This window comes from Centroberyx gerrardi, chromosome 19, assembly GCF_048128805.1.
Source record: "Centroberyx gerrardi isolate f3 chromosome 19, fCenGer3.hap1.cur.20231027, whole genome shotgun sequence".
Lineage (NCBI taxonomy): Eukaryota > Metazoa > Chordata > Actinopteri > Beryciformes > Berycidae > Centroberyx > Centroberyx gerrardi.
This window is the reverse complement of record NC_136015.1, coordinates 3,449,456-3,463,108: the sequence shown is the minus strand read 5'-3', so window position 1 is coordinate 3,463,108 and position 13,653 is coordinate 3,449,456. Positions and strand designations below refer to the sequence as shown.

Sequence of the window (13,653 nt, the reverse complement as noted above, 5' to 3'; positions counted from 1 at the left end):
TAAAACCCCCAAATTGATCTATTTTTAACAAATTTTGTAGCACAAGAAAATGTGCAAAAAATCAAGGGGAGTTGAATACATTTTCTAGCCACTGTACATCTATAACTCATGTCCTATTTGTATAGGGCCAGTAAAACACCTGTAAATATTGCAATAATGCAGAATATACTGCTGCCATAAATGCATGGCTGCATCTGAACCTGTGATTGCAGCAGAATGAGACAAAGAGTTTTCTTTTAATCATTTATGAGTCTGACTGCCCTTCAGCAAGCTCCCCCTCCCTAACAAACACACACACACACTCCACAATTAGACCCAATTATGTCTTAATCAATGAAGGAGATTCAGATTCTCCAATGAAAATCTGATAAAGGCGATAACAGCCAGGGAGGTCAATCTGTTCCCTCTCTCTATTCATCTCCATTACGGGGCGAGGAAGGGCAGCGCGGGGCGTTTCAAGAGAAGGAGAGGACAGAAAGAAACACCCAACAGAGCAATAATAAGGACGTGGGGATCTGCAGGTTTCAGACAGACCAATTTAAGGCTTTTAAGACCTTATCAAAGACACCTAGAATTTAATTTAAGACCAATTTTAAAAGCCAAAATAAAGAAACAAAGCTGGCAAAACCAGCCTGTTTCTGATTGAACATAGTTAATGAAAGTTGTGAAACTATAAATGGGCAGTAAAGGAAAAAGGACACCAGGAAATTGATTGGTAAGGGACATGAAGTCCAATTTTCCTCTCAAGCGTGACAGAATTTTTCCCAAATAAGGGATTCCTTATTTGGCTCCTTAATGATGTTAATACCTTTAACTACATCCAATGCTAATATTGACTATTTTGGTTTTGGAAGATTCCCCTATTAATGCCTTTCTTTTATTGTTGAGGTGGATTGTGATGGGTTTTGAAGCTGCAATGAAAAAAAATGAAAAATCACTAGCCATACTTAGCTTAGCATTCCAGAATTTCATGACTTTGTGAAGCGAGGATAATGTGACATCCGCACCATGACTGTCAGCAAAATATATATATATATATTTTTTAAATTGATTAATGTGTTAAAATATGTAATAACTTAATTATTTGTCATTTCTACTTACATTATTTAACCCATTTTAAGAACAGAACGATTGGCAAGTGGGATACAAAAATCCTATTCATTTTTGCCATAGGCGAAAAAAATGGATCTGTACAGAATCCAAAAGCCCCAAAATGACAACATTTGAGAGGAGAGCTGTGTTGTCCTCTCAAGCCAGAATATAAACTAATCACCAAGATCGGATGCAGCTGGACGATTTGTAGCGTTCAGATATACAGTATACTTCCCATTCATTTGACTGAGGCCAACAAAATAGCCTGAAAACTGACATTTAACACGTTTGTGAACAGATTCAACAACAGATCCTGCTTTTAAGACAATAAAGCAGTCTTGGATCCTTCATCATTTTGCATTTCTACTCTTGGTTTAGTATTTAAAAATAAAAGTAGATCCGGTCTCCCAAACAGGAACTCTCTCCTAAATGGTATCCCTCCGCTATGTTCTCTTACCAATAAAAATGCTATTTGGCAAAATTATGTTCTAAAACGCTGGACCCACAGCCTCATTCAAATGAATGTGAAGTAAAAATCCAAACACTACAAACTCGTCCGGCTGCATCTGACCTTGGTGATTAGTTTATATTCTGGTTTTCATGGCAGTCAAGTGCCGAATAACCCCCATGTTAAAACTAAGTGGAATATTGCTTTAAAACACATCCTTCCAATGGCAAACTGAGGGGTAAATTTGTTTAATCCATAAATGGGATTGGTTGATCACTGAGATGATTCTGAAGACCAGCACTGAGAATGTGCCTTTAGAAACACCCACCAAGTCACAAAAAGTCATTCCCCCACACCCATACCAACAGAGGCAGTTCACTCTGGGATGTTGTGATACCCAGGCTATCTGCACATTTCAGAAAGACCTTCTAAGACCTTTTTAATGCTGCCTGGAATTGGATTTAAGATTTAAAAAAACACAAAAAGCTGCCATACCAGCCAACTTCTGACTCAAAGTTCTGAAACTATATATGAGCAGAATAAGAAAAAGGAGGTCAGGAAATTAAATGTTTAGGGGCCTGTTTTCTGTATTAATCTAAGAGTAGACATGCATAATGTGACCAATTGGAAGTGAAGTAATGTGATACAACATAAGAAAATAAAGCCACTCACATCTCTTGGTGAAACTACGCAATTCATGACATTTTCCAACTCGAATAAATATCACCAAATGTAAAGAGTTTGTTGACACCGCTGTCTAATTTTATAGCCGCATCAAAATGAAACGCAATTCGAAATAAACCCGCATTACCTGACATTAAACCTGAAAATATTAGACCTCCAATAACCCTACTTAATACATTTGAATACATTTAAAGGCCTTAAATTGAGATAATAAAAGACGTTTTCTGGCTGTGATTTTGGACACATCACGGCTTCTTCCAGACAAGCGACATCGCCATTATAAACTATTCCCATAGAATTCAATGGCCCTCAGGAATCTGCTGATCCACTTTTCATGCCTCAGTCAATAAAATGAACAAGGTTTATTGGGAAATCAATGGGTGATCATTCATCGCTCCTCCACATTGATTCTGTTTCAGTGTGTTGGATTGTGCAGTCTTTCCATGCAGGCGGTTTTCAGTATGAATATAATGAAATCACATTATACGCCTGTATCCAAGAAGCTGTCGGCGCGTGATTTATGGCGGCGAGTGTTTGGGTATCAATTCCTGGTCTTCGACAGTGAAGCCAGCTTTGTGTTGGATGTCTGCGCCGAAAGGAATTAGGCAGCAGTTTGATAATATCAGACTTGATGGCTCTACGGAGAAATGCAATATGGCGGATGGCAAGTCGAGCTCGGTGTTTGATTGAGGGGAAATATGAAAAGAGGCTGACGTTATGGCATAGGAAGGAATGAGACCGAAAAAGCTCATGGAAGGTGCATCTTGTGTTCGCTTCACGTTGGATTAGTAACTAGAAGGCATTCAGAGCGCCAACCAACAATTCTGTTACACCCAAACACATCATTCCTATCACTTCAATTGAAATTAATTTCTTGACCCTGCAAATATCATCTCCTTAGGATTTGGAATCAAGTCTCTATCTCCGTTAGTTTCATAGCGATGGCTGAAAAACGCTAATTCTCTAATGGTGGATAACCCAGATCTGGATCACCACCAAAGTCAATCGATCCGTTCGATCAATCAATCGTTCAATGGACCAAGCTCTATCTCTCCACCAAATTTCATGGAATTCGTTCAGAAGTTTTTGAGATATCCTGCTGACAGACAGACAGACAGACAAACTAACTAACGGGCGAACACGTAACCTCCTTAACAGAGGTAATAACTCTTCAATATTCTTACAAAATATCAATGGAAATACCAGTTCATTGCACAGGCACATATTTTCCATCACAGCCATGTTCCTATATGTTGAGCTTCCCTCAGCATCTCCATATATTCAGTTCACGTGGTGAAGGAGTGGAATGCCGACAGCAACAGACTGTCAGTGTTGTATCAAGAGACATTTTTTATTACGTGATCTCCTAAAGTAAACTAAATGCTGTTTCAGAGGCTTCAGATTAATACGCTTCTGGGGAAAACACTGAATCCTTGCAATGTTTTGGCATAAAAATTGTAAAATTTAAAGATATTGAATGTCAGCATCGGCAGCTTCAGTCTAAAAATATTGGTATCGGCCTTCAAAAACCCATATCGGTCGAAGCTTAATACGCATAAGCTCATTGAAGGTGAGCCTCGGGCGCTGGGCTAAGGAAACCTGTTAAATAGGTGTAATAATACACTCCTCGTGTTTATGAATTAAGCATGGTAGATTTACTAAAAACAGTGTACAAATTTAATTGGCATAGATAATTGGCATCTTATGAGTTGTAGAGGCAGAAGCTAACAGCTGCTGCACATTAGCGGGAATATGCCTAGGCAGGTGGATCACACACACACACACACGCACACGCACACACACACACACACACACAGAAGCATGGATGGGCTGAGCAGGCATATCTGCCGAGGAAACTATGGGAATTTAAAGTGCCCTCCGGCCGCCCAGTGAAAAGAAGACAAATGACCAAAGTGTGTGCGCTCCCACTAATGAGCGCGCTCCTATTGTTGCACACAAACCGACAATTGATTTCACATGAATCTCCGGCTAAAAGGCGAACGGGAGAAAGGAGCGAACCTCCTCCGCTTCCCTGCTGGAGACACTTGAAGCCCTTCCAAAGTCGCAGGAGGGCTTCTTTTTTATTTAGCGAGATGGTGACGATTCCGCGCGCTTCTTCCCCTAATTACTTTACCTTAATGAACCCATTGTAATGTTTGTTGTGTATCGTGGGGAAGATCTTGGAATTAAAGCACTGCTCAGTGATGCGGGCGCAGGGGGTGGCGCCGGCCACGGGGAGGGGCGGGGGATAATTAATTAGATTTCAAAATGACAATACATGCACTTTTCAAAAATATTTCCAGAAAAGTAGAGAGTTTCTTCTGCCGCTCACAGCGCACTTACATAACTGAGGATAGACAGCAGAGGGCTGGAGTTGTAACTTTTTTTGTTTTAACCTTTATTTATCCAAGTCGACTGAGCTCCACGCTCTTTTCACCCTGCTTCACATTCATACAGTTCCTGACATTCACACTGGGAGTTGACCAGTACAGCCACAGTCTTCTACTGGTGGCTAGTGGGAGCTGCCCAGTACAACCCACAGTTTGGGAGTTTCAGTGGGGAGAGTGTTACTCATTCACATTTTCCAGGCCGGTGTGGGGATTCAAACCAGCAACCAACAAACTATCTAACTGGACTCCCAATTGGACTGAAGGCAGCTAGTGTGGGCTGCTGGTTGGCTGGCTGTAGTGTCGAAAATTTACTTTTTGTCGGGTTTGATACCCGATTCGATATGTGATATGGGGTTTACGATTCGATATGACCACGATACGATGTAATAAATAAAAGTTCAATGACAACAAAGTCTGACTGTGCAGAATTATGTTTATTTCTGAGCCACAAATCTTTCCAGCGATATCATTGTCTTGCTAGAATGTAAACAACAATTTAAAAATGTCATTACAAAGTGACAATAATATAATTTGGATGGAGAGCTTGTGAAATTGTGATGGTCAAGCGTCTCATTTGTGATTACTACAGCAGAATAACAGAGCTAATATTGCAATTAATTTTTCTGCCCCACGATACGTATCGTCACATTTGTGTATCGCGATATATTGAATTTAGATACATCGTCGCATGCCAGGCAGTGGATAAACGGACACACGGGCGGTTGACCCCTTTTGATTTCTCCACCGAAGCCAAATTTTACCGGCACTGGCCTGGCGCTCGGAGGTAATTTGGAATCCCGGCTGGCCGATCTACGTAATGTAGCCAGTCATCTGGCTCTCTCCACTGTCTGAGTCCCCTGCTGCCACCGGCCTCTATCTGCTCCCAACACTGCCCTTACACACCCAGCCACAGCAAGGTCCTTGATGTTATCAAAGCAATTTGGCCCTGCTTTAATCATTGGGAAAATTGAGCAGCCCCCCCCCCAACCCCCCTCCCTTGTACTCTGGAAGCAGACAAAATCCAATCACTCATAAGAGAGGTTATTGATTGATGTAATCTTATTGGAGGTGAGGTGGTGGAGGGGACATGATTGATTGCTTTTGTCTGCTACACATGTTTCTCTCGGCTTGGCGATTCGTGTCCACTTTCATCTGGTGTTTAATCTCTGTGTGAAGTTCTCCGAGCCCCCCCCCATCCCCCTCCGGCATCACCCCGGGACCCCTCCGCTCCGAGAGGGCCCCGACGGCCCCGACGGCCCGGGCGCCGGAGACGGGCTTCATCTGATCTCATCCGCCTCTTCAATTCACTGTCACATTTTCCCCCCCGTTTTTTTTTTCCAGAGAGGGAGTTTCGCAGCCCGCGGCCCGGCGAGGAGCCTCCCCTCGCCCCTCGCCCACACAGCCTGCAGAAAGATCTGTCGACTTACCGCTAATCGCACACTGATATAGATATACGACGCGATATTAGATCAATGATTTGGAGGGATACAGTTCAGAATGGTGTGAGCTCTTTACACTTGTGCCCAAATGTAACCAGAGAGAGGAATGCTAATTGAACCATCTCCGTTCTATAAAACGGAGAAGAGCGACAAATCATATCGATTTCCTGAAGTACTTAAGCCAGTTTAATTGGATATTAAAAGGAAGTGGAGTAGTTAGAGGAACTGGAGCCATTAGAACCCCAATCACAGGGATATCTGCATTTGGGGGACTTTTGTGATTTGCTAGTGTCCATTAGCATGGACCTCAAATATGATGACACATACAGAATGTATATAAAACTAACACTAAGCTGCATCTATGGTATTCATACACAGCCATTAAGTTCTCCACTCTATGGCATTCGCACTGGCAGCTGATCAGCATAAAAACATGCTGTGTGTTGTGAATCAGATAAGAGATAATAGCACTCTTTCAACAGAGAGAGACAAAAAGAATTAAGTGTTATATGTCTGTTAAATGCAATTAAATGGTGTTTACTTGTTTGGGGAGTAATCTGCTTGCTCGCCGATTTTGATTAGCTTCTTAGTGGATTAACTACAAGATGGAAATGCAGCATCGGGCAAGTTAGCCCAACTTTCCTCATCGGTGTCCACGTGTTCGTTTCCTTATCAAAATTAAACCAGATTGCAAAAAAGAACCACACGGACAGAAATAAAAAATGAAACGCCGAGCGAACAAATAAGCTTCTTCGTGACAAGACATTGAACCTGGGGGGTCTATCGACGCTCGCTTGCTTTACGGCCCTTTGTGCCCGCAGGAAAGGAGGCCAGGTATTGACAGTGGGCTTGTGGCCTCAAAACTTCTTTTCTCTCCGGCGGCCCTGATGTCTGAGCCCAAGTGGCTGAAACAAGGCAGTGAATTTATCACAAGTGGGCAACGCAATTACCCCGGGAGTGGCCACGTGACGAAAATCAATACGGCACAAAGCGCTCAGCCATTGACTCTCATCCATGACAAAGTGCACCGGTGTCTTCCCATAGAAAGGAGTGGATTATCGGACTTTGCAAGCCTCCTACTTTTTGATTTACTGTTGGACCGCTGCAACATTATTAAGGAGCCATTGTTTTACAAGAGGGGGGGAAGTAATGAATGGGCTGCTGGAGTCCGACCTATGGAGAGAGCCGTGGCGGGACAGCTGCCTTTATTAGCTCATTTAGACACAACTCATTCACTGCTGGGACGGAAGGGAAGGGAAGGGGAAGGGAAGGGGAGGGGAGGGATCTCTTAAGCTCTCACCTAGCACTTTGCACTTGACTGATGTTTCTCTAATGCTCCAGCAGGGGGCCCCAGTGAACCGGGCACAGAGCTGGAGAAGGTAGCATGCTGGGCTTCTATCAATAGCAGGTCCGTGCCCTCTACTCTGCGGGACGAACCTTAGCCCTGCGGCATCTGACCCAACCAGGAACTCAGTCTGCTCTGCCAGCGCCTCGCTATGTGAAGTCCTCTAGCCCTAAGACACAAACAGCACCACAAACATTTTGTACCGCACCGCAACTCCCTTCAAACTACTGTGTGTGTGTGTGTGATGGGGTAAGCTATCAATTAATTAATTAGGATATAAGCCACCGCCACTGCCACCCCTAGGGCTTTGCGGTTCGTCTTTAGTGTGTAGTCGTTGAAAAATGAGGGTAGGAGGCGACACAGTGGAGTTAAAAAAGGATGAAACCAGTAAGGAGGAGGAGGAGGAAGAGGAGCCGGTACCTAAGGAAGCATTGGAGCGGACACACACTGCGGTGGAATCAGTGGGATAAAAGAGGCAGGGGAAGAAGCTGGGGAGTAATAGATTTTAGCTGCTTGGCCACACTTCCCACACAGCCTCAGCCCCCCGACTCCTTGTGTTTTCTCTTTTAATAGGGGGTGGGGGGGAGAAAAAAAAAGGGTGAAGTCAGCAAAAACAAAATGCCGCCATTAAATCATCTCCCCGGATCCGGTGTCAGAACAGTAATGGGAAACGCACTCATCATCGGAAAGGTTACTGCTCTTCCAGAACCTCCTCGCTTGCTTTTCTCTCCCTCTTTCTCGCCCCTCCCTCGCTTCGCTGTGTCTCTCTCTCAGGCCTCGGTCTCATCCCCTAACCGGAACACAGCTGTAGTAAAAGCTGATCTCCGCTCGCCGGGGGTCACCCGTCTGGTCTCCGAAGACCCCCGGGGGTCGAGGATGAGGGATTGGGGCGTTTACAGTTCGCTACGGTGAGCCGATTCCATCTCGCCCCCCCCGGACGTCACCGGGCGCCGCTGCCATGTCCCACACCGAAATCTCTCTGTTTCTCTCGTCTGCACTTGTTGTTGCAAAGTACAAAACACTATTCCATCCGCCTGCAGACACACTGGGCTATTGTTATGGGGTTAACCAGATTGTCCATGAAAGCCTCTCTATTCTATCTGTAGACAGAGAAGAACATATTGTAGTGAGTAGGGTTGGGCCAATGTATCGGTTTGCCATTGTATTGATATTGGCCTTTTATTAAAAATCAGATATTGTCCAGTCAGTGTCGTCCACCTCTGATATGATGGATATGATGCCCTTTGATTGATTACATATATATTTATTGAGTTGATTAATACTACACCGGTTCTCTATGGGAAGCTATGATTTTAATGAGATATTTTGATTGACTTCCAAACATGCATGCATGAATATGTCATGAATACGTTATTATTATTACACCGGGTTTCAATGGAGGCTTTTAGTGTCCTGTTATCAGTGGTTCTCAACATGGGGTCTGTGGAACCATCAGGGGTCCTTAAGGGGGTTCCAGGGGGTCCCCAGCAAATTGATGAATTGTTAATCAGCATTATTTCATTTACAAGAAGTTGTAACACAATAAGAGAATGTAGAAGAATGACTCTCTCTATCTACAATACAGATAGTCATGGAATTCTGGACAAAATCATATCTAACAATAAAAATATTCTCAGATTTGGGTCCGAGAGACAAAATCTCATCAAATGGGCGTCCGTGGCCCTAATGTGGACTAAATTAGGGGTTCTTGATATGAAAAAGGTTGAGAATCACTGGACTATATTATAAACGCTGTTTCAAAGGTCTTTCCACCCCGCCAAAAATACAATTCTGCTGGAAAGACTGAATACTTTCAGTGCAATTAGTTGTTTTTTTTGGCATGAAAATAGTCAAAATTAAACATACAGAATATTGACTACTGGCAGCTTCAAACCAAGCATACTGGCATCGGTATCTGCCTTCAAAACCCCATATTGGTGAAACCCTGGTAGTGACTGCAGCAGGAGGATCCAGGCTCTGGTGAAACAGACAGATCAGTTCAGTATGTGGTATACCGGGCTGGATAGCGACGTTTCATCTGAGCCACCCCCCGACAAGGCCACTTCCCAGGTGATAAATCACAGATGACAGAGGGCATTACACGCACAAACGGACCGCCGCTGCCGCACCTTCAGAACAATTAATTAGCTGGCTGACACTCATTTATCACTGTGGCAATAAGGTGAAAAAGTCAAGAGTTTATTAAAGCTCCGCTTAATTTTGGAGAGCTAGGGGCCAGAGGCCGAGACACTTCACATACACAACAGCAGCAACATTCACATTCTTACTTCATATCACAGTTGTACATTACACAATAAATCAGAAATAATCCCTTAAAGGCATGTTTGTAAACAAATAAATGTGTAGCGAGTAAAGAAAAGATGGCAGTCATTTCAAGACGATGTCACAAATGAGAGTTCAACTCTGTTCACAACACAAGAAGGTGGATGATATAGAATAAAGTATGTAGGCACAAAAAGAAAAGGATGGTCGGCCTCTTCAATAAATACTGTACACATCATCACACTACAAAGCTATCTGGCATTCAAAATGCTACAAGAGCACATCACTTGTTTTCAGTTTAAAATGAATGTACAGATTTGGGGTAAATAGATTTAGCCATGCATTGTAGCATTGACAAGCAGTCCTTTAAAATTGACCGGGCATGAGTGATGGGACGGGACTGATCGGGAGTCAGCGAGTCAGGGATCTTCCTCATCTCCGAAAGAAAAAACCCAGCATGGCTTCGTTTCTGGACGGACTTTCCAGAGGGGCGAAAGCAGTAAGCTGTATGGGCTTGACTGCTCCCAGATGCATGCATATAGGGCCCTGGATGGGCAATAGAGTGACATATGAGGGCAGGATGTGACACTTGTCATGAGCCCTGACAGACCAGAAAGCAGCTGGTGTGTTGACAGCGCTGACTATGGGCCACCAGGGACATGGAGACAAAGCTGGGCTTCTGTCAGAGGAGGTGTCAGTTCAACTGTCACTTCAAGATATGGAGAGAGAGAGGAAGACTTCTAAAGGCCTAAAGACACTAAAGACATTTGTACTAACATTTTAAGTACTATTACTATTACCTTAACTAGCCTATTTTGTTTCTACTACAGACATTTTATCGTAGCATTACTGTACTGCTACACTTGATACACCAGAAAAGGTTCGCTTTTCTATACAAAAACACTCACATTTCCTAATACTTCTTTTCCTCCACTTACTCAAGAAACACGACACGACACTAGAATCAGGCCGAGCCTAGGCTCAAGTGCATCTGCAATTAAAGGAATTTACGTCGAAATGCACAGGGTGATTGGGTGGGAGATGACTTTAATCAATACTACTGATTGGCTGTGATGAGAAGCCGTATGGGGGATGTCAAAAGAGCAGAGCACCGTCCTAGTACCACTGAGAAATAGCCTGCTGACCAAAAACAGTTCAAATATATGTTGTATGCGGGTGAGCACCTAGAGACATAGAGAGGATTTAGTTAGGAGAGGATGGGGAGGAAAAACTTCTCTCAATTAAAGCTCACACTTTTGTTTTCCCATTGAGTCCAGAGTCCAGCATAATCTCAGTTCCTCCTTCATATAGTTAGAAGAGCGACAACAGATTTGGCCACGGATGATGCAAAGGCATCCCCTGTTATAGCAACACTTGGAGGTCCATAAAGAGAGTGCAGCAGTTTCATGCCATTTATAGCACGTTCAGCATTTGCCGTGCTTCCACACTGCGAGCAACACGATCAACAAGTCACCAGAAGTGCATTAATTTCCTATAGAGGTCAGTGACCACGGAAACTCAGCCGTTATGTGGACGGTCAACAAGCTTGTTGGCATCGTATCGGACGATTTGTGTGCTTCCTTGTTTCCCTACCAGTGTGATTTAATTTCATGAATAGTTCAGCCTGGTGCAAAATGGACAAGAAGTTGATTACAGCCATTCAAAGCCTCCTAGTTATTTTTTTTGAAAGACTAGGAATAAACATCTAAACAATTATGCTTGGAAAAAGGCTGCATCCATCGTTGGGGTAAATGGCATGCTCTGAAGTAATTTTATTGCTTTTTTTTTTTTTACATATTAATTAGTGTTTGCTAGCTTAGCTTATCTTAGTTATGTTAACTCATCAAAACGGCAATACCAAAGCAGCAAAAAATACATGATTTATATGAATACATAGCTTATTTCTCTTGGTCAAAACTCTGTAGCTGCAGACCGCTACATAGATGCAGTCGGAGCTTCTCGCACCGTCCACAGTCGGTCAGAATAGAGCGACACATCGACCAAGTTGCTCGCAGTGTGTACAAGCTGTTAGAGTCCCCCTTTAACCAAACCTTATTGGCTCAAAGCAACACTCAAGCATTTAGATTCCTCGTCTCAGATTTGGACGCTTTCACCCAATTTTCATTGGACAGTTGTCGGTCCAGTTTGGATCAGAGGTCGTTGGGGAGGTGACGGTCAGAGGAGGGGGGGGGAGGGGCATCTCGTTCTCCAGCCTGACCCCAACCGCCATTCTTCAAACGCCTCAATTTGCCTCTCTCTGTCTCTAAGCCAAAGGTCATCTGTCCCGAGTTTTTATGGGGAGGTGAGGTGGCTGCCCCGGCTCTCACAACCTGTGCAATGCAAAGATAGAAAGAGTCAGGGCAGCACACCTCACACCCCGACCAGCAAACCTTACACCTTAAACGCTGCCTAAGGGCCACTAAAAATAAAACACAAACACTTTTGGTATTAAAGCATAACCCTTTTTTCCCCTCATCTAGTTCCATCATACCAACTGATTCAGACCAAAATCTTGTTAATTGCTTCACTAGAGAGCTACTTAAATTTTGTTTGCCTGGGTGCAAAAAAAAAGATCTAAAGTCATGCCTTTCTCGTACAGTTTTGATGCTGCCTTGGCCACTGCTTTTGCACTTCCTTGTTCCCTCTTTACTGGCTGTCTGCGGCTGCCTGTCTGCATGCAACACTGTGTAAAGCAGTGCAAAATAAATAGTTAAAATGGTCAGGTCATGGATAAACTGAAAATTAAATATATACATGTCTCATTACAGAGTAATCATCAATATGCTGAAAAAGGCATGTTTTGGATTGAGTGTCCATTGGCCCAATATATAGTAGTATAGTATTGGAGAGCTACACCATGGCAAGCAAGACAAATAGCTCTATAGTGAAGCAATTAACACGATTTTGGTTGGAATCAATCAGTATGATGGAGTTATGCATCCAGCTCAAAAATGGCTTGAGTTATGCTTTAACATAATTCATTTAGTCATAAAATGGTTAAAGTTACAATGAGCCAGTGACAGTTTGGGGAAGACCATATGGGAGAGAAACATGAAGGGAATCCTGTTTAGTCAAATGACATCAACTCATCCAGAGTACAGAGGTCTGATGTGAATGGAGACAGATTTCATGTAAGAAATTCATTAAATGACAGCATGATGACATGGTGCCTGTTGCAATCTAGATTTTTTTTTTTTTCCACAGATTTATAAAGTCGGAGAAGAATCTTGTTTATTGGGTGCCTGACACCTGAAATCCTGAGAAAGGACCAGAATAAATTGTGCTATTCATTATGTCTTAATGAACTGTGCAAATGTATGTGGCAGTTCAATAGAGGGGGCCTATGGAGCAGATACCCTCAGCCCCCTCATTCTGCAGAGCCAAGGCGGCGAGAGCCTAATGAAGACTGAACTTTAATCATCAGGAGGATATGGCTGCCTCACATGACACACACACACAGGCACGCACGCACACACACACAGAGCGCATGTGGAAACCCACCCCCACTCAGTCTCTAAGCCGCAGACACACATGTTCCCTCACCTCACTAGGTTTTCGTTGTCGCCCGGTCCTTTGCAGGTTGTGCACTCGGTCCTCATGTCGTCGGCTTTGGGTTTCTTCTGCAGTGCAGACTGGCGCTGCCGGCGCTCCCGTGGCGGCGGTTCCTATGGAAACACGGCTGATTAGAACCGAATGCTGTATGAGCGCTTGTTGGTGGTCGGGATGTAAAAGGGAATGAAATGTTAGGTTCTGGGAGGGTAGGGTTGGGGGGGGGGGGGGGGGGGGTGTACCAATATTATTTCATGAATAAAATTCATGAACATGAACATTAGGGTTAGACCGATGTGGGTTTATGAAAGCCGATACTGATGTTTTTGGATTTGAAGCTGCTGACCCATTATTTTGTGCCGATATTCAATATTTGGAAATTTGACCATTTTCACGCGCATTTTCCCCCAGAACTTTATTCTT

The 13,653-nt window shown here is 43.6% G+C and overlaps 1 protein-coding gene across 1 annotated transcript in view; it reads right to left on the bottom strand.

Annotated features, from left to right (window-relative positions):
* phf14 (PHD finger protein 14) overlaps positions 1-13,653 on the bottom strand; it is a 79,232-nt gene that overhangs the window by 19,013 nt on the left and 46,566 nt on the right. Inside the window, exon 16 of the mRNA XM_078290172.1 lies at positions 13,225-13,346. Coding sequence (XP_078146298.1) covers positions 13,225-13,346 — 122 coding nt within the window. The remainder of the gene's footprint in view (positions 1-13,224; positions 13,347-13,653) is intronic.